This window comes from Calliphora vicina, chromosome 4 (assembly GCF_958450345.1).
Source record: "Calliphora vicina chromosome 4, idCalVici1.1, whole genome shotgun sequence".
NCBI lineage: Eukaryota > Metazoa > Arthropoda > Insecta > Diptera > Calliphoridae > Calliphora > Calliphora vicina.
The window spans coordinates 98,213,844-98,235,673 of NC_088783.1; the positions used below are offsets into that span (position 1 = coordinate 98,213,844).

Here is a 21,830-nt window from a genome sequence, read left to right on the forward strand (position 1 = left end):
TTTACATACAATTTTATTTTTATGCTAAATATAAGTTCTTTACAAATATGTTAATCACTGAATTATGTTTCCAAATCTTTGTTATATTCTTATAGATGTCATCTGTAATAACTGATGTTAATACTAAATTAGAAAACATATCGAATATCAGCAGTAACAACAACAGCAATACTACTCCAATATCACTTACAGTCGCGCAATTCAAGCCCACAATGAAGGTTTCTTTCCGACAAAGAATTCAACAATTGCAGCAACAGGCCCCCAATATGAATGAATCAGCCAGTTCTGCGAAAGCAAATTCGATAGTCATGGAGTCAACAAGTGAAAAAACTCCAGCAATTAACACCAACGTTAAAAAGGAACCACCTAAAACTCTATCGGTTGTTAAATGCGGACAAATCGAAGAGGAGACAGGAGTAGATTGCAAATTAGCGGGGTCCAACAATAAATCGCACAAACCAATAACCACCATTTCAAACCAAATTGTTAAACCGTCCACAACAACACCAACAATTGTTTCTGATACAGATACACCTATTAAGCCGTGGTCCAAACTAAAGTTGGCTACCATAATATCATCGAGTTATACAAGTTTAGCCACATCCAACACTTCCTCAGACGATGTCTCTTCCCCTTTGAAAATCTACTCGGTGGGAAGCATACCACAACAGGTCATAAGCGAAGAGAAGCGCTCGAGAAAAGAAAAACCGTGCATTCTTCCAACAGGAAAGCGATCAGCACTTGATCAGGTTGAAGCAAGCTGTAGTACAAAACAAAGAGTTACTGAAAAGGCGAAAAAGTCCCTGAAAAACGGAAAGGCACTACAGAATGCTATTGCCAGTCAGACAAAACTGTATCAGTCAGTATTTGATCTCTCGCCCGAATACAGCGGGCTACCGTTTGTAAAGCGCTTAAAGATTTTAAACGAACGACAGAAGTTGGCCGAACTTGAGAAGGCTCTACAGACCAGAAGTTTCAGCTTGGATAGTTCAAAAACTAACAGCGCCCAGATATCAGAGGCGCTGTATCGCTGCCATAGTGATGCGACTGGAATAAATTCACAATTTTTCTCAGCCTATGAATCCAGTTCAACCACATCGACCAATACATCCACATCTGAGAAGTCGAAATGTCCACATTACCACCGTCATCATCGCTTAGATACGGTTCATCACGACTACACACCCCTAAGTCCGGAATCGAACGAAACACTCGAACGTAGAAAGTTGAAGAGCATTCTAAAGAAAATCAGCCATGAACGAGAGCACAGAGGTACCACTGGTGAAATGCAAACGCAAATACATTGCAGAGGCCTATCGATGGAACCCACTGTTGAAGGGTACGTGGCGAGGCACAGTAAACTGTTCAAGAGTGTAACATTCAATTCAACTCTTTCTAGCCCTCCTGGCAGCGTCGCCATCACCAATCCCGAGAACACTAAAGACGAACATCAAACCGATTACAGTCTTAACTCACCCACTACTACCAATGCTCCGCCATTTTATGCGGAATCTGTTATGTCACCACCCGATCTCTTAAGAGCCGAATCGATCGCCACCTGTTGTACAACTGCTAATTGTTCCCATTCTTTTCAAATGAATAGTAGTAGTAGCACTCTAACAATGTTTCCCACAGATTTATACCCGCATTCCGGAACTAGTCATGGCTCATGTCATGTTCCAACAATAAAAGGTAACTATAAGACGATGTTAAATTTCTTATTGCATCGTCACACGATTAGCCAATGCTTGGATGTGTTCTACTACCGATCTACCAACCCCTCCCCTCCCACAAATTCTTCGGTATTGAAAATATCCTTACTAAAAACAACACATTATTAAACGATGCATTTGTGAATTAGTCCATATATGGATATGTACATAAATAACTATGCTGATATACGAATTTAGTACTTCAGAAAATATTATTTTAAACGGTAAAATGCATTTCAACACTAACTACTATAACAACACATCACTGCTTATTTGTGCATGAAAATATTGTATTTTAGAAGATGTCACTGCTACAAACAACATCAAACTATTATTGTCATTTAACGTACTTGAAAGTAGTGCAATTATTTATTTATTTAGTTGAGAGTGTAGCAGGAAAACTATTTTATATTTTTTATTGCTTACTACACTTTCCTAAATGATGATAAGACAAACAAGTTTTCTACAATTTGTAGGGATTATTGCTGAAATATTTGCATAATATGTCATATATGTATGTATATATCGACTGTAATACTAGGTGATAAATGCAATGATGTATATTGAGTTCGGGTAATGTGGTCTCTGAAACTAACAGCATAGGTGTAACGGTACCAAGCTTAAGAGTTTTATGATCTCAGAAAATTAACATTGCGTGAGTGTACTTCATTTGTGCAGGTCATAGAAATAGTTAGTTGTAAAAAATCAGCATGATCTTGTGGTAGACTTTTTGTTTGTGATCTGTAAAAAAATATTTTTTTTTTAAATCACGTGTTTTAAACTTAATTAATTTAATTTTAAAGTCAGATAGGAATATTTTACTATTGATGAACACATGCAACAATATTTACAGAAAAAAGTCTCAACACAAATATTATGATTTGATTTCATTGATTTCTATTCATAATATTTATAAATAATTTCATAAATAGTATGATTTTTTTCATATTTTATGTTTTCAAATCAAGGCCTAAAAGTTAAATGCTGAAAATTTGATCCAAATCGGACAACGATTTCTGGACGCGTCAAAGTTCAGATATATGCAAAATTTTACTATTTATATGGAATAAATAGGTGAAACTCGTTAACTTTCTACATTGTTTTCTAGAAATATGTAGATTTATTTATATTAATAAATATTACATTAAAAAAAATTGGAAATTAACCGTGTATCTCCTTTGGGTCAAAATGACCCAAAAGCTGTATTATCGCCAAAATTCGGAAAAAATTCAAATTTTTCAGTTTTTGTAAAAATTTTCATTAGAAATTCCAATTATTGAAAAATTTGACATTTGACCTTCACGATTTAAAGGTTAACGTTTTCCGATTTTAGTAAAACTTTCAGACCATTTTTAAAATTACCAGGACTATAATATTGTGAATAGGTTTTATTTAACATTTATAACAGTAAGGAAATTGGGCTCATTCGCCAATATATGGACAAAAAATTAGAAAATCGAGAAATCTAAATCGAAGGTACGGAAAAACTGTAAGAGGTATTATATGATAATATAATAAAGGTATCTATTATGATCTCAATAAATCGCAATGTGATTATCAAAAAATTCTGAAATTTGTTTAACAAAATTTTTAAAAATTTGAAAATGGAGATTCGAAACGGCCGTTAAAAAAAACAATTTTTTTTGCCATAACTGCGAATAGGTTAACGGTATCCTCAGAAGACAAAAACTCATACACAAGTAAATAAGGGTATATTTTAAATAAAAATTAGCTTTTATTTGAATTTAGTAGGCTTTGTATATAAAACAAAAACAAATTTTTGAAATATGTGAAATTTTGTTTTTGCTATGCATATAAATATCACTTTAGTGACGTGATTTACAAAATTAGGGCATAAGTCAAAAAGTTTTAGATTTTAGTGTCTGATTTTTTTTTATCTGTGTAAATGAATTGAAAATGAAAAAAATCGTGGGAATATTAATAAATTTATTTAAAACTGAAAAAAGTGAACTAACGCCCAAAAAAACTTTTGGGGATTTATTTCATTTTCAATAGTTGGAGAATACTTTCGTTGTGAATTAAGACCCCAATTTTAAAAATGAAATATATCCTCAAAAAATTAACTAAGTCCCTAAATTTCGTTGTTTTGTTTTTTCTGTACAAAATATTGGGGCTTTTATTCATTTTGGAGACTTTTTTCATTGGGGACTTTGTTCATAGCGCCGCACAGTGGTATGAGAAAAAAAGAGGGAAATAAATCTGTAACTTCTAAACGCTTAATCCGATTTGAATGAAATTTCACATGCGCAAAGAGGAAGTGTTGGGCCCAGAGGAAGTCATGGGCCCACCAGGAGCGGGGCCAGGGGTCCCCAATGTAGGACACCTCGGGTATGTTCAATTTTAAAAATGATTCTATTTCTTCGTTTGTGTTCCGATTTCAAAAAAATTACGTATATGGAATCTTCTAGTTGAGCTCTACATAAAACATATCAATTATCTCTTATAGCTTAGTAGATATTCGCATTTGAAAATTAAATTTTCAATATTTTTACCCACCCTACTCCAGTTTTTTGATGGCCGCAGTTCCAAAAATTTTCTATTTTTCTTTTATTATCTAAATTGGAGATCTAAAACATGAACTCTTCTTAATCTTTTAACAATGAGATGGCCAATGCATTAACGTGATCACTTAACCTTTGAAGATATCTGTTACTATTTTTTTTTATTTCTTTATTAATGTATGGAATATATAAATCTTTGTGTATTGCATTGTTTGTAATATACCATGGCGCTGCGACAATCATTCGAAGTGTTTTTAATGGAAATCTCTGTAAAATTTCTATATTTGAGTTACTTGTTGTACCCCAGAGTTGAATACCATATGTCAATATGGGTTTTATAATACATTTATAAATAAGTAATTTATTCTCTAAACTAAGTTCCGATTTTGGACCAAAAAGCCAATACATTTTCTTAATTTTCTTATCTAATTAAGATCGTTTAGATTTTATGTGCAGCACACTTTAAGGCAGTTAATTTGTGTTAACTTAACCCTCCGTTAATCGCAACTGATCTAGTTGATACAGGCTACATTTTTTTTATTGTAAATTTATTTAATCACCCTAAGTTTTAAGCTGTTTTTTTATAAAAATATATTTATACTGCAATTTTATTTGTATTATTCTTTTAAATACTTTGAATTTAATATTGTTTTTATGTTTTCGAAATAAATTGGCATTCTTCCTTCTAGATTAGGTCTGCTGTGTCCCTCCTTCTTAATCGAGTCTGGCCACGGTTATCTAATATGTTGCGGGCCAGCGGGTTTGGGTGAACTTCAAGTTTTTATACCCTTCAGCTTCGTGAGAAGGGTATATATAAGTTTGTCATTCCGTTTGTAATTTCTACATTTTTCATTTCCGACCCTATAAAGTATATATATTCTGGATCCTTATAGATAGCGGAGTCGATTAAGCCATGTCCGTCTGTCTGTCTGTCTGTCTGTCTGTCTGTCTGTCCGTCTGTCTGTCTGTCTGTTGAAATCAATTTTCTGAAGGCCCCAGATATCTCCGGGATCCAAATCTTCAACAATTCTGTCAGACATACTTTCGAGAATTTTGCTATTTAAAATCAGCAAAATCCGTCCATAAATAACGGAGATATGAGCAAAAATCCGAGACAACCTCTGAAAATTTCATCAAAAAACACAATGTATTGCATGCTTTGACAAAAAAACAACAAAACGTATGTTTGGATGTGCAAGTTTTGTGTATTTTGTTTTTTTTTTGTGTTTTGTTTCTTTTGGCGTTGTTGTTGTTTTTTATACAACTAAACGTTTGTTTGGTTGTGTGTTGGTTTTTTTTACAAAAAAGCAACAAATCGTATGTTTGGACAAAAAAGCAACAAATCGTATGTGTGTTTTGTTTCTTTTGGCGTTGTTGTTTTTTATACAATTAAACGTATGTTTGGACGTGTGTTGGTTTCATTGGCTTGCGTATTTTGTTTTTTCTTTTGGTGTTTTGTTTCGTTTGGCGTTGTTGTTGTTTTTTGTGTTCTTGATAAATTTAGGATGCTGTACGTTGAAAGTGGGCAATGTACATACATACCTATATACTAATTATAAAAAATAATAATGCATCCACAACAAAGGTGAAGGGTATATAAGATTCGGCATAGCCGAATATAGCACTCTTACTTGTTTTAAATATTTTTGTACGTTTTTCGAGATTTCAGTTTTTACAATGGGCACGTTTAGATCTTTGTGTATATTCGCGTTTTTGATATACCAGGGGGCAACTGTGATCATTCTTAGAAACTTGTTTTGGCGTCTTTGGATTTTTTCTACATTTGACGCTGAGGCCGTGCCCCATAACTGTATGCCATAACACCATATCGGTTTTATGATCATGTTATAAAGTAGAAGTTTACAATCTAAACTAAGCGTGGAGTTTCTGCCAATAAGCCAATTAATTTGAATTGATTTCAATTTCATTTGGGTCAACTTTGCATCTATATGACTTTTCCATGTAAGGCGACGATCGAGATGTATTCCGAGGTATTTCACTTCCGATTGTTGAATTATTGTTTGGTTATTGATATGAATAGGGGGGCATGATTCTCTACGCAATGTAAATGTAATGTGTGTACATTTTTGCTCGTTGACTTTAATTTTCCATTGTTTTAATCATTTTTCTAATTCAAATATGTGGTTTTGTAAGTAACGAGACGCTTCTTGAGGGTTTTCATGAATGCTTAGAATAGCAGTATCATCAGCAAATGTTGATGTATGAGTGCGATTGTTAGTTGGCATATCAGACGAATATATCAAATATAAAAAAGGTCCCAGGATACTGCCTTGGGGGACTCCAGCTTCAATGGGTTGTGCAGTACTTAAAAAGTTTCCCTCTTTAACCTTAAATGTTCGACCAGTTAAATAGCTTTCCAACAGCTTATGTGTGTTTGCGGGTAAATTTTGACTCAATTTGTATATTAATCCAGCATGCCATACCTTATCAAACGCTTGAGAGATGTCGATGAAGAGTGCGGAACAGTATTTCTTTTCTTTAAACGCTTTTCTCACTATATATACAAGTCTATGAGTTTGTTCGATAGTACTGTGTTTTCTTCTAAATCCAAATTGATGATTCGGAATACAATTGTTTTCAGTTAACATCGGGTACAACTTGTTCATAAGTATCTTCTCAAATAGCTTTGATATATTAGACAATAGGCTGATGGGTCTGTATGATTCTACTTTTGTGTGATCTTTTCCCGGCTTGGGTATCATGGTAACCAGTGAAACCTTCCATTCTGGAGGATAATATTCAAGTCGTAATATAGCATTAAAAATAAAAAGAATTATTTTTATTGCTATCCGGGGTAGCTCCATAAGCATCTTGTTGCTGATCTTGTCCATACCAGGCGCTTTCTTGGGATTTAAATCAGCAATAGCATTTTCGATCTCTCGAACCTCAAAACGTAGGGGTACGGCTGCTCCAAAATAGGGTGCAACAGGTGGCAACTCAATTGCTTCGTTTGATGTGTTCGGTGTAAATACTTTTTTTAAATGATTAACAAACAGATTCCCTTTTTCAGTATCATTTTTTGCCCAACCACCACTTGAATTTCGCAAGGGGGACTTACATATAACGGGTCTTTTAAGATTTGTTGTTGCTCGCCATAATGAGTAATCCGATTGCGGGGTTGCGTCCAGGCTTTCTAAATATTTATTCAATGATTCCATTTTTCGAAATTCCAAGAGCTTTTTAAGTCTTTTTATACAATCTTTAAGCTTCGATTTTAGTTGGGGGGGATCTGTGCAATTGCCACTCTCTTCGAAATCTTCTTTTTTCATTTAAGAGCCGTTCGACATCTGCAGAATTAATTCTATTATATCTGAATTGTCGGGGGTTTTGGGTAGCCATTGGTGTTGATCAGCCATTCTGAGATTTATATCGAAATTGATAAGAGATTGATCGATGTTTTCTGGTGTTCTTAGCGGTATGTTTTCCGAGCAATGTGTACTGAGGTATTTTTTATATTTGAGCCAATTTATTCTTGCGCCTGCCATCGCTAAATTACCAGTCGGGGATACAATTTCTAGGGGGCTCAATAAAGTAATAATAGTGGGTGAGTGATCTGAAGATAGTTCCAGCGAGGATTCAATTTGAATCATTTCTCTAGGGATATTTTTCATCACGCTAAAATCAATAACATCCGGTATTTTTCGTGGGTCAGTAGGCCAGTAAGTAGGTTGGCCGCTCGAAAGCACATCCAAACCCATTTTAGAAATTGAGTCGAACAAAACACGACCTTTAGGGGTAATCAGTCGTGATCCCCAGAATGTGTGCTTAGCATTATAATCGCCAGCAGCCAGGAAACGGGGGCCTAGTGATTTAAAAAAATCTATTATATTGACTTTCTGTAATTGAGAATCTTGGGGGTGAGTATATCAATGAAATCACTAAGTTTCGATGAAAATCTTCAAGACAGATTGTAGTAGCTTGAAGATAATCTTCGCAAAAATCACACATTAAGTAGTGTTTTATTCGAGCTTTTATTAAAATTGCCGAGCCTCCGCATGCTCTACCTCTGGGATCTTTGTGTCATATATTACATATCCATTTATTCGAAAGGAACTTCTGGACGTCAAATGAGTTTCAGAAACCAGCATTACATCAATTTGTTGGTTTCTTAAAAAATATTCGAGTTCGTTTTTGTGTTGGCGTATGCCGTTTGCATTCCAAAAACATATTCTTAGGCAGTTCATGGTCTGTTAAGCACAGCCTGCAATAACATTGATTGCATCTTAAGCATTTCTTGCATCATGTTACTCATTGAGTTTGTAAAGTTATTTACCGATTGCACAAGAGTTTCTATTGTAGATTCTAGTCGGGTAAAATTGAAAATTGGCGTTTGCTCTCTTACCTCTGGGTTCATATTTTCGTTTTGGGGTTGACGGACTTGCGGCTGAGTTTGGTTGTTTCTAAGTACATTTGCATATGTTACTTTGTTGTCATATGTCTGTTGCAACGGGGGGTAGTTCAAATTGATGTTATTTAATGGCTGAGCGGGGAAAATCTTTGGTTTCTGGCTTTGTGATTTTTTAACAATTGAGTAGACAGGACAACCCCTGTAGTTTGCTGTGTGGTTACCTCCGCAATTGCTGCATTTTTTTATTTTAGGATCATCTTTAGATTTGTTACATTGGGATGTGTTATGCAACTCCCCGCAAATGACACATACTGGTGGCAATTTGCAATATGCCTTGGTGTGTCCATATTCTTGGCAATTCATACATTGAACGGGGCCAAATCGTTTGTGTGGTTCTTCTACCGTAATTTTACGATGCAATAAGTACTTCAAGTTATATATGGGATGTGTTTCATTTTTTTTCAGGTTTATGTCACCGGGTTCAAGTTCAACACGGAAGAGTGGTTGGGGTATTTTTTCGCGATTTCTAATATTTATCACATTTTTTGTCTTATAGCCTTTATCTTCTAAGCTTTGCTTTATTTCGAGTGGTTCAACATTACAGTCAATACCCTTTATTACAACTTGTAGACCCTTGCTTCCTTTCAGCTGATAAGTGTAAAAACTTTTCTTTTGAGTTTCAAAATATGTTACAACCTTTCTATAATCGTTTTCACTATTGACCTGTATTTTAGTTTCATGAATCGTGCCTTTCTTGATTGGGATTACGTAAAAAGAGTTTTTTCCTATTAATGAGATCAGACTCTGAACCAGTGGATTCGAATTATTTTCTCTCAAGTAAATGGGGGGTGGTTTTGTAGAATGGATTTTATTTACTGGTTCATTAGTTTCACATTCCAGAATAGAAAAACGATTTTCATTGTTTAGTCTATGAGGTTCACTATCCTTATATAATTTGGCCAAGGGTGCCGCATTCGAGGACTTGGGACTTCGTGCCCGTTTTAATACTGTAATATACCGGTCCATTCCAACCTGTATTTGGGATTTATTATCGTTATTTAATGGTTGTCTAATCATGGGTACAGCGCCGCTTAATGGGTTAATTTTATTTGTAGTTAGTGTGGTGGATTTCGTATCTGAAGCTGATATAGCTAGCATACTTTCAGGCATAGATAAAATATTTTTATTTTCTGATTGAATTGAATTTTCTTTTGTTTGACAATCATTAGTTGTTGTCAATGCGGGGGAACAAGAACGAGCGCGGTTAACGGGTTTGGCGGTTAAAAACAAGTTGTCATCTATTCTTCTGTTTGTTTTGTTTATATTTTTTTCGTCTACATTAACTGTAACGTATGCATTTCTGCCGTTTACACTTAACCTTCGCTCACTGTTTTCGTTGAAGAGACTCATTTAAGAGTATTTGTAATTACTTTCGTTAACACTCTTGATCTTTATTTAATAGTCAATGCACAAAAAAGGTTCAAAAAAAGAAAAAATATATAAAGAATTTTTTTTACTTATTTGTCTTTTAGTTGTTTTGATTTTTTATTTAATAATATTATTAAAAAAAGCGTCCTTTCGCGTAAATAATAAACAGGTGATATTTATATTTATTTTCCGATAGATACATTAAAATAACGAGTTAACTCGGAGTAAAAATAAACACGTCCGAACTGAACTAGAACTATATGAAAACTCAAATAAAAATTGAGATTATTTTCAAACGCGCATTTCTTTTATTGATATCAATTTGATACATTGCGACTATTCTCGATTGAAAATGATTGCGAGGATGATTGGAGGGTAAACGATGCTTCAAATTAGACTGAGTGGTTGGTGTTCTCACAGGAAAATTATATACGTTGCATTACCATTTAAAAAGCTCTATTTCTACAATGTTCTTAATAGACTAAACTAGTATATTCGAATTCTAGAGCTTTCAATGTTAATTTTAGAAGCTTAAACATTTAGTGTTTCCATACTTACAAACAATGCTAATAACTGCGTAGCTTTAACATTGTTGATAAGTAGAAGCTTCTACTGATGTAGAAGTAGAAGCTTCTACATTTATCAGTTTACTCACTGATAAATGTAAACTGCCAAACCATACGAAGTTGAAAACAACATATTTTGAAAAAACAAAACCCATTGAAACTTTTTTTCAAGATGATTTTAATAGGAGAAAACACTAATATGTTACTATGTATGTGATATTATTTAGAACTTATTACAACATTTTTAGAGCAACAATAATACTTATTTTCATTTTATGTGGTTTCTGTAATTAGTTCAGTTTAAGACGGCCACTCATCCATTTCAGATATTTTGTATAAAATTGTCCGTCATTGTCCGCTGCTACCCAGTATAATTATCTACTGAGTGTTCCACTAACCACATGCTGTGGAAGCATGCGATAGCATTTCAACTGATGCTTCCCGATACAGTTAAGTACATATTCGGTGGTATTTGTTGAACATAAGTAAGTTTTCTTCTCAAAATGTTTAATTAACAAAACTACTCTTCTCTGGATCTGGTTTAAGTTTTTACCCAAACTTCGTAAGCGTGCTTCCATTTTTCGAATACAATTTTTTCAAAATCGATTTATTTAAAGTTTTTGCTAATATAATGATCATAGATGACAACTGAGAGTCTAAAACCTAAGTCTGTTGTCAGAAACCTAATTCATGAGAATGTATTGCATGTATTTTGTTATTGTATGTATGAAAAGAGAGTAATTTTGTCCATTGATATTTCTCTGTACTCTTCTATGCGTTTATTCTATGGTTATGATTGGAATTAAATATTAAGATGTCAAAAGATATTATCTAAAAATTTGAAACAGGATCGTTTATTTTAGAATTGCAAACTACTGTTTGTATCACTAGCACATACAGAATTTGACAGACTTTAAAATACAAAATGTACATTGTTTTTCAAGTGAAAACGCTCTTAAATACCTATTTTATATAAAATAACGTTTTTTCTGGGGTTAGCTGCTTTTTCTGTTATATTTCTTTTATGCATGAATTTAGGATTTTGGGGAAAAGTTCAAGTTATTATTTTTTTTTTTGTTTTTAATATTGAATTTTAATTATAAGTTCAGATCGCGCAATAAAATAACTTTATTTGACTGCACAATTTTTTTATATTTATTGTAAAAAGAACAAGGTATGTATGAATTGAATTTGATGATCTAATGTTTGTAAAAAAAAACACTTACTAATAAATATTTAAATAGCTTTTAATTTTTCGTAGCTTTGTGAATGCGGAACAACGATAAGTTTTTTTTTTATTATTTTTAATTGAGAGATTTCAGATGCACACTTACGAGTAGTTGCTACACAAAATAATATATTGAGCACGAGTGTTTTAATTATAAAAAGCTTTTTCTTTCTCGTTTCATTAGGATTGCACGAGGGTCAAGACTGTTATAATCAGATTTTAAATGGCATCAATGATGTGATACGGACGCATATTAACGAAATACATTCTAAATTTGAGTCACAATTCTCCAACATGGCAATGGAAGTGGAGAGAAGAGATGCTTTTATAGCACATTTACAGTCAAAACTAAGGAATCTGGAATTAAATGTCTCATCGTCAAGCAGAAGGAAAGCAAATCGAGAAAAACTGTCAAGCCAGTGTTCGGAAGTCGGTGCTGCTGAAGATCGAAATGTTGAGGATAACAGCAGTTCTGGTTCATCAGCGGAATTACTTTTTATGGTAATATTTGTTTCATTAACCCATTGCTCAATTGATATAAGTACTAATAAGTAGAAGTTAACGATTTTAAATTAAAATTCAGGAAATTGCATAAATTAACGCTACAGTAAACATTTTTTAAGACTTATCAACTATTTAGTCACTGATACATTATTTTCCAACCATAGAATTTGGATATAAAAAGGTGCTGAAAAAGTCCAATAGTATAGAATTGTTCGTACATTTGATTTTAAAATATGTACAGTGCCGAACATAAGTATTGGCACAGTATGCTCATTGTACGTTAAGGTCTATTTAAAGACCGTATTGTAGAGATTTTTTTAAAAAAAATATATATTTACCAGATAGACTGAAGAATTTCCTACAAAATATAACCAACTTCATTTGAACAATTTAATGCCACTATTTATTAATAACAAAACAACATAAAAAATAATTCATTTCAATGAACAAGGAAGCAATATTGCAAAGTTTAATATATAGTTGCAAGTGTTTTTTACATTATAACTGCCTCGAGTAGCTTAGGCATGAATCCAGCAACTTGTTTGTGATATCTGACCCAATACTTTTCCATTCTTCAACTAATACCTTTTTCACTCGCTTATCTAGCTCTTCCCACAGATGCTCTATTGGGTTGAGATCCGAAGATTGTGGAGGGTGTGGTAGGACATGCGAAATATTGTATTCGCCGAATGTTTGGTAAATTTAACTTTTCTGCACTTTTCCTGAGGTGTATCCAAATATTTCACTTTGTCCATTATTTCGTCAAAAAACATACAACCCCACACAATTACCTCTCCAGCACCATGTTTTACTATTGAAGCAATATTTTGTTTTTCTAGCTCTTTGTTGGTTTTTTTCTATACCGTTTGACGGCCATCCGAGCGCAAAATATTAAATTTGTTTTCATCAGAGAATAGCACTTGGTGCTAGAAATCATGTGGCTTACGTAAATTCCTAAACGGCATATTCTAAACGCTTCTTTCGGTTCACAGATGAAATAAATGGTTTACGTCTAGCAATACGACAACTATAGTTTGTCTTCTGGAGCACTCTTCTGGCTATTGCTGCATGAACTTCTTTCCCAAACTCTTCTTTAATCTCTGCAGCTACCTGTATTGAAGATATTTTTGGACATAACTTGACCTTTTTGATTATATAGCTGCATTTACGCTCACATAAGGATCTAGGACGACCTGTATGTTTAGCACTTTCAATTGTTGATGCTCCCTTAAAACGTTGCACGATACTCCGAATTGTAAAACGGCTCCTTTCCATAATCTCTACAATCTCAGCATATGATTTTCCTTGATTAGGCAAGTGAAGGATGATTTTGCGCTCAGATTCTGTGGTTTCCTTTTTTTGTTAGCTATTTTCAGCAAAATCGATAATTATTGAAAAGTTTTTACAAATTGACATTAACAGTTTAAGATACGAAAACTGTTAAATAAAAGAAGATAGTGAAGATAGTAATAAAATAAAAAAGTGGATAGATCGAAAAAATTTGAAGAATCTGGTTAAGTGTGCCAATAGTTGTGTTCGACGGAATTAGAGAATTTTTCGCATTTTTATTATTTGTAAATAATATTGCAAAATTGTTTAAATGAAGTTGGTGGTATTTTGTACGAAATTCATCAATCAATCTATCTGATAAATATATTTTTTTTATTAAAAATGTCAATAATATGGCCTTTAAATCAACCTTAAAGTACAATGAGCATCCTGTGCCAATACTTAAGTTCGGCACTGTATGTACAAAGAACCTTATGGTGTTCTATTTACATTTTAATTGAAAGATCGATGTTCAGGTAACCAATTAAAATAAAGAAATACTTTTTTTCGATTGTTTTACTGTGATATCATAATTTCGTTCAGTGCAATGCTCTATGATACACTACATTTTTTGTTGTTGTCTGGCACGTAAACAAATAACGGTGATGGTGTTCCATCACGAACAGACAACATATGGATCCATAGGGATCCGTGGTAGCAAAACGTCCTTTCCTTTGTAGTTCCTTTAAGTATTGTTGTTACGATGACGTTATGCATTAGGTTTTTTATCGCAAGTCTGCCATTACAAAAACGTGGTCCGATCAGACTTTCAGTTGGAAATTGTGAGGCGGTAATCCTGGTAATTCAAGCGAGTTGGATAGTTGACGACATCATCTTGGGAAGTAACAGAATCCATCATCATTCGACACATTCGACAGCAATATTACATTGAATTTTAAAATTCAATTCGTCGACATCAATGTTTTTCGCAGCCAATATAGCACATCAACCAATCATGATTTTTGTAATTTTGTGCAATGTTTGGAAACACCTTTCGGATGAGTTCGGATTCGGTGAACTGGCAGAAAGCGATGGAAATTAAATGCCAATCGAGATTTTTCCGTTGACAATGTCCAGCAATTGTTTGGAAAATACTTCTCCAGATTGATCGTTCTGCAACTCAACACACATGTTCACAGTCAATTTGATTTCTTGAGGTGTTTCCACAAAACGGACGACTTCAAACATGTATTAAGTTCATTGCTTTGCGTTGACCGTTGAATCACTGGCACCAGAATTATGGCAACCCGCTTTGATTGTTTCGTAAATATTGCAACGTCATCCCAAACGATCAGTTTGCTTGCTGCAAAACTTTGGCCATCGCACTGTTATTGGAAACATAGCATGTTGGATTTTCATTGATTTGCATATTCAATTGCAACTTGAGTGCTGAATGAGCCGTTCGACCGCCTTTCAACAACTTAGCTGCAATTCCTGATGAAGCAAGTGCAATATCTTGTGTCGTACGCATATTTTTGTTGACGATTCAATAGTGGAACTTATATTCGAACTGATTCCCTTAAGGCATCACAATCATATTGTTTTTCGCGTCGCAACTCTTGATTAAATGCGTCGTGCATCGGACGATTGGGAGCTGTCATGCCTAACTCATATAATACCTTTTTCGACATCATCAATCATATGTCCTCAATTAATATCAAAGCCTCGTTGAAAAATTTCCTCGCCCAGTTGCAAATTTGGATTTGATTTCTAATACGCATCTGATGCAAGATATCATCACACATGGCATCTTTGTACTTACTTGATGTTGGGCCACGAACGTTGACTAATAGCAAACGCAAATAGAAACACTCATCGTTTCTTGGATGGACTGTGTAAATGGGACCTAATGCGTCGTATAAAAATAAATGGGGGAAACCTGGAACTGGATTCCCTTGTTTCCGCCACTGAAATTTCTTTGTCGAATGATTCCAAGTAATATCCTGATATTTTGGGGTATAGCAGCGTTCGGTCACATTTCTAAACATCTGGTCAATGTTGTAGATGGCGTTCGATCAACTCGCTGTAATACATTCTCCTCAGTAAAGTACACTTCTTGGCCATTTTCCAGATGGATGTCTTTCATGAATGGCAAATTAAAAATGCGCAAAATTGCTTCGTTACTGCTAACATAGCGGCCCATTTGAAGTTGATTGACTTCATCGTTGGAATTCTCCGCACTAACTCAGCCAAGTCATTGCCTTTGGTTACATATTTGCAGATGTATTTGATAAGTGGGCGTGGAAAATTTTTCTTTCTGTAAAACACTTTTGTGCACTATTGCGAACATTTAAACAAAAAATTACCCATTACTACGATTATTTAACAAAAATTAGCAAAATTGGTGCAGCCGTTTTTGGATAAATCGTAAAAAGTGGGCGTAAAAGTAGGCGTGGTTAATTTTTCTTTCAGTAAAAACTTAAATTGGATTATTACGAACAAAAAAATTAACTATTTCGGTGCAGCCGTTTTCCAATTTTAGATAAATCGAAAAAAGTGGGCGTAAAAGTAGGCATGGTCAATTTTTCTTTCCGTAAAATGTCCAAATCGGTCTATCCGTTCTCAACTGATGCAATTACCAAAGAACGACATTTGATTTTTATTTACATAGATTATGTTCTCAATAAATCCCAATGTGATGATCAAAAAATTGTGAAATTTGTTAAACAAAATTTTAAATTTGAGTTTTGAATTGCCGTTAAAAAAATATTTTTTTTGGTTATACCTGCGAATAGGTTAACTGTATCCTATGAAGATAAAAACTCATATACAAGTAAATATGGATATATTTTAAGTAAAAATAAACTTTTGTTTTAATATTTCTCAAAATATGTTAATTTTGTTCCTACATTTCTTGTTCTAGTGGCCTGATATACAGTGAATGTCACTTAAAATCGTACACCATCGTAGTAAAATTTTATTCATTAGTGTTAGAAAGTTGATGTTTTGGAAATATTTTAAAATGCTATTTTTATATTGTGTGTGCTATTACCTATCAGAAAATTGGGTATAATTTTAATTGCCCTTATCCACAAATAAAAAAATTGGGTAAGACTGTCAGTGCCCAGAATATCAACGCTTCATTTAAAATCGTAAAGGCACTAAAAAATAGCAAATGATACCCTACAAAGTATTAGGATTATTTAATATTAACATTTTTTTAATTTTTTAAAGTTTTAATTATAATTTAATATAATTGTACGAATTTAAGTGAAATATGAATTTTGTGATGTTCATCAATATTTTTTTAACGAATTGAGGTTTTGTTAACATTTTTGTTGAAATACATATTTTTTGTTCCAATTAATAAAATGACTTTTAATTTTTTATATAATCACCTATTATTGCCTGTATAATTTCATAATATTTAAAAAAAAATATGTTGAACGATTTTGAGTGACACTCACTGTACGTTAGTGGCCTGGCGATTTTTTAATAACTTTAACATTTTTTAACCAATTTTATATCTTACTAGCTAAAACCCGGTGTGCTTCGCTACCCGTACCGTAAAGATTTACAATATATTTAGTCTATCTAAAATTAGTTTCTGTTCATGTGAAAAACATGGATTTTCTAGATTTAGTCCGCAAATTTGTTGTTCATTAATTGCCTTACTGTAAGTCGAGTGCCATTACAAATACGCAAACAATCATACAAACAAACACACATTGACTTTTATATATATGTATATAAGGGTTTCAAATGTATACATACAAATTTTAACATTTACTTAATATTTTTGGTAGTCCGCGCATTTCTGTACTAAATATTAATATTGATAGCTGCTATTGCTGTCCCTATATATAATTGTTCATCACATCTATGGGAGGTGCCACGCCCACTATTGCTATTTTGCCCATTTTTGGCGTAAATAAGTAGTTCATACACAATTTGAACGCTTTACATACTGCAATTATACAGATAGATATGAATTTTAGTATTTAGATTGTTTGGAAGTTGCCACGCCCACTACTTTAGTCCGCCCATTCTAGTCCTAAATATTAAAATTGATCCGTACAAAATGTATGGATTCTATCTCTTATTGTATCCCCATATATTAGATTTTTTAAATAATCATCATATGGGAGGTGCCTCGCCCTCTGTGGCTACTACTCCCATTTTTGCCGCAAATATTTAAACAAACAGTGGAATTGCTCATGCAAAATTTGAGGACTATAGCTATTATAGTTTCCTAAATATTAGATTTTTAAAATTAACTTTGTATGGGAGGTACCATGCCCACTTAAAATTTCAAAACAAAAAGTAGCCTATAGCTCCTTCCAGACATACATAAATATACTGTAAAAATTTCAAGCAAATCGGTTCAGCCGTTTAGCCGTCTATAGATCCCAAACTAATAATAATAAACATACATACATACAGACACACATTCACTTTTATATATATAGATTAGAACGACAATTACGTACATATGTCGATTCTTTTAAATTAAATTGCAAGAATAATTATTTAATGGGAAAATTTTTAAAAGAAAACTGAAAAAATGCATTTTCCCCCTGTAAATGCACCTCAAAACTAAATCGAAAGTCGGCACGGGTTGCCCTTCTTAGAACAAGCTAAACATTTTTTTGGTGGTATTTTAGGTCATTACGAAAATTTTCAGCGGGTACCGTTTCAACATTTCAAACATTTAATTCTAAGGGACACTCTAAATAAATAGGGAATTTTTTTTAAGATATCGAAAAAAGTACCATTATTTACCCAATTTTACAACTTTTAATCGATTTCCGACACGTGTTCTAATTATTCGATTGTACTTAAATTTTGAAGTAGTTAGATTTAGCTACCAATGAACAAAATATGACCCATCCAAAGCAAATCTATTTTTTAAGGGCATGTCTAATTTACATACATAGATATATATTTAAATTTATTAAATTGCATAAAATTGTTCATAATTCCAAATTTAAATAAGTAATAATGACTTACAAAAATTGTATTGTTTCTGAAATTCGGTAAATAATTAAATATAAAGGGACCACTGTAGATGAGTGGTTACAATTCTGCAAGAAGTTATAATTTTAAAAACAAGTCTTTCAAAATGTTTTATTTAGGACTTAAATATATATACGGAATAAAATATTTGCTTTATGATTTTAGAATTGAAACAGAAATTTTAGGGTCTAAACATGACGGCCGTTGCTTAAAGATGCTTAAATGCTATTACAGATGGCAACTGGCACCTATGATATATGTTGCCAAATTGGCAACTAGAAAAAAATGGGTGCCCTCTGGCAACGCAACTGCAGTTCGGTTGCCATCCATAATCGACCTATTAGATTAAAGTGGTGTTGAAAGTGATGGAGAATGTAATTTTGAAAAGGTCGTCCAAAGTGATATTGAGGATGACATTTATAATGATTACGTTGAAATAGACGAAGGCCATGGATCTTAAAATATATACATATAAGCGATGTTATTAATCGCTTACATAAGTGTTGCTAAATATTCAATAATTCTAATGATAAACATAAAACATTGCAAACTTACGTTTTGTTGCAAGAAAAACATGGAGTTCGTCTTGTACATGTAAATTCTCTGCGAGTTGTTAAGTTTTCCCTAATTCATGGAATATTTTTTTTAAAAATATGACAAAAAATGCTTTTTATTAAGTTTTTGCATAGATAAAAATTTTTCAAATTGTAATAAAATTTTTATTTATGAAAATTTTTTAATGAAATTTTACTCTTATATAAATTTGTAATCACGAATCCCGCAATTCCCAAAAAAGTATTCAAAAATTCCAAAAATGCGATATTTACGTTTTTTGGCTATAATATCCATACCAGGGTCGGGGTTATCGGAACCCTTTACAAAATAATTAAGAACATATTGAGCCATCTAAAATGGGTTACTGTATTTTGATATCGACTATGCGATTTGAGAATTTTTGCCCTAAAGTTGAATTTTACAGAAAAAATATACGTTTTTTGAATGGACCTGGTCCCCTCGGTATCAAAAATTATAAATTTTTTTTCATTTAAAATATTTGGTGTAAAGTTAGCTTTTCAAAAAGTATAAATTCATTATACATCTTTTTAGAAATTTTTTAGATATCTTAAAAAGAAAAAAGTACTTTTTTCCCAAAAAATTGCGAAAAATCGCCTTTTTTAATTTTTTAAACAATTCTTTCTTTATTTGATATATACATCTGTTGTTAATCATATGAGAATATTTGGAACCGCGGTCATCAAAAAACTGGAGTAGTGGGTAAAAATGTTGAAAATTTAATTTTCAAATGCGAATATCTCCTAAGCTATAAGAGATAATTGATAGCTAGAGGTTTTATGTAGTGCTCGATGAGAAGATTCTATATATGTAATTTTTTTAAATCGGAACACAAACGAAGAAATATGATCATTTTAAAAATTGACCATACCCGAGGTGTCCTACTTTGGGGACCCCTGGTCCAGCTCCTGAAGGGCTCATGAGGTCCAGATTCAAAACTTAAGATTTATTTCCTTCTTTTTTTTTCTCATACCACTGTGCAACGTTGGACATATTTTGCCCAGTTTTTGACTTGTTATTTAAATACGTATTTAGTTAATTTTTACTTAAAATTAAGTTGTATTTAAATACAGTGCTACATAAATTGCCTTATTTAAATAAGATAAAAGTATCGTAGCACTACTAAATATCAAAAATGTATCAATAGTTTTTCTTAAAACAGCTGTTCAACCAAAACAAAAATTGATACATTTTGCCCAATAAGAAATAAAAGTTTATTAAACAATAAAATTATTGGTAGGAAAATGCACAAAAGAAGCTCCAATTGCCCCGCATCGGAATTGTAGTTTTTGCAAGACGCTCTTTTTAGCCTAGTACTCTGTTCATATTTGCGAAAAATTATGGTTTTTTCATGCGAAAAATTTTACATGCTGTTTGACAGCTAGCTGTTCGTGCGAAATAAGTGCAGCGTATGTTATTTCGTGTGGAAAAATAAGGTTGACAGATGTATTTCACATGTTTTCCACAATAAAAACAGAGTACTGCTTTTGCGAAATTATTTCGCATATATTTCATTCCAAATATTTTATATGTAGTTTGACAGCATTTCGCACGAAATTTTGAACAGAGTACCTAGCTATAGAGTGAAAAAAAAACCAAACAACAAAAGTCAGCTGTCAAAAACATAATGTAGTTTATGAAACTTAAATAGAATTTAAATGGCCAACGTTGGCCATTTAAGTATCATTTAAAAAAGCACTGAGAAACTCATTATCGTATTTAAATAGAACTTAAATATAATTCATATTTAAATACGAAGTCAAAACCTGGCTCTTTGTCTAACATGGTAATAAACTTTTTGCGTATTTATAAATGCGTCAATCATGCACTGTCTAACTTCAAATTAGCCACGTTCACTGATAATGATGTCAAACATTTGACAGTTTTGTGTAATTCCATAAGACCACTTGACTAAGCAAAGATTTGACAACCTTGAAAAAGCTTGCTGGTAATTTGTTATAAATAATTTAGAAAAAGTGAATAATTACACACCAAAAAAATGACAATGTCAGACCAATAAATTTTGATAGAAGAGACGAAAAAAAGACATGTGTTCAGCCAATTTATGTAAAATGTTACGGAGAACATTTTTGTAGAATATGTTAACCCTCTAAATCCTGAAGGCATGGGTACTTTTTGTCCTTTTTTTAAAGAAGATCAAAAAACACCATTAAAACAGGGATTTAAAGAAATTCAACCAGAAAGTCAGAAATAAGACATAACAAAAGAGAGCTTAGGGTTAATTTCGCATTTATTAAGAATTTTATTTTAAAGGACCCCAAAAAATTGTGCATGAAAAAAAATAGTTTAAATTTAACTAAAAATCACTAATATCTCTATTATTTTACCTTCGATAGCAAATTTGAATAGGAAGTATTCATTAATTACATTTTTTAGCTCTAGGCAATTCCACTTCATTACCATACAATATCCAGCATATTTCAGCTATTTTGTTGTATAGTGTAATTATTCATTAATGAACGAAGTAAAAAAGTTCTTAATACGTTTATATTGTACTTGAATTCAGGATCATGTCCAACTAGCTCAAAAGCATAGCTCCAAAGCGGAAACTAATGAGTTTGCTAGTCAATTGTTTTGTAGATTGTTCGGGAGGGAATCTGATCAGAATATTTCTGATGGAAA

At 32.7% G+C, this 21,830-nt stretch overlaps 1 protein-coding gene across 1 annotated transcript in view; it reads left to right on the forward strand.

Moving 5' to 3' along the window:
* Positions 1 to 21,830, forward strand: part of Cngl (Cyclic nucleotide-gated ion channel-like) — a 110,865-nt gene that overhangs the window by 86,025 nt on the left and 3,010 nt on the right. Inside the window, exons 16-18 of the mRNA XM_065508473.1 lie at positions 96 to 1,339; positions 1,400 to 1,692; positions 12,010 to 12,326. Coding sequence (XP_065364545.1) covers positions 96 to 1,339; positions 1,400 to 1,692; positions 12,010 to 12,326 — 1,854 coding nt within the window. The remainder of the gene's footprint in view (positions 1 to 95; positions 1,340 to 1,399; positions 1,693 to 12,009; positions 12,327 to 21,830) is intronic.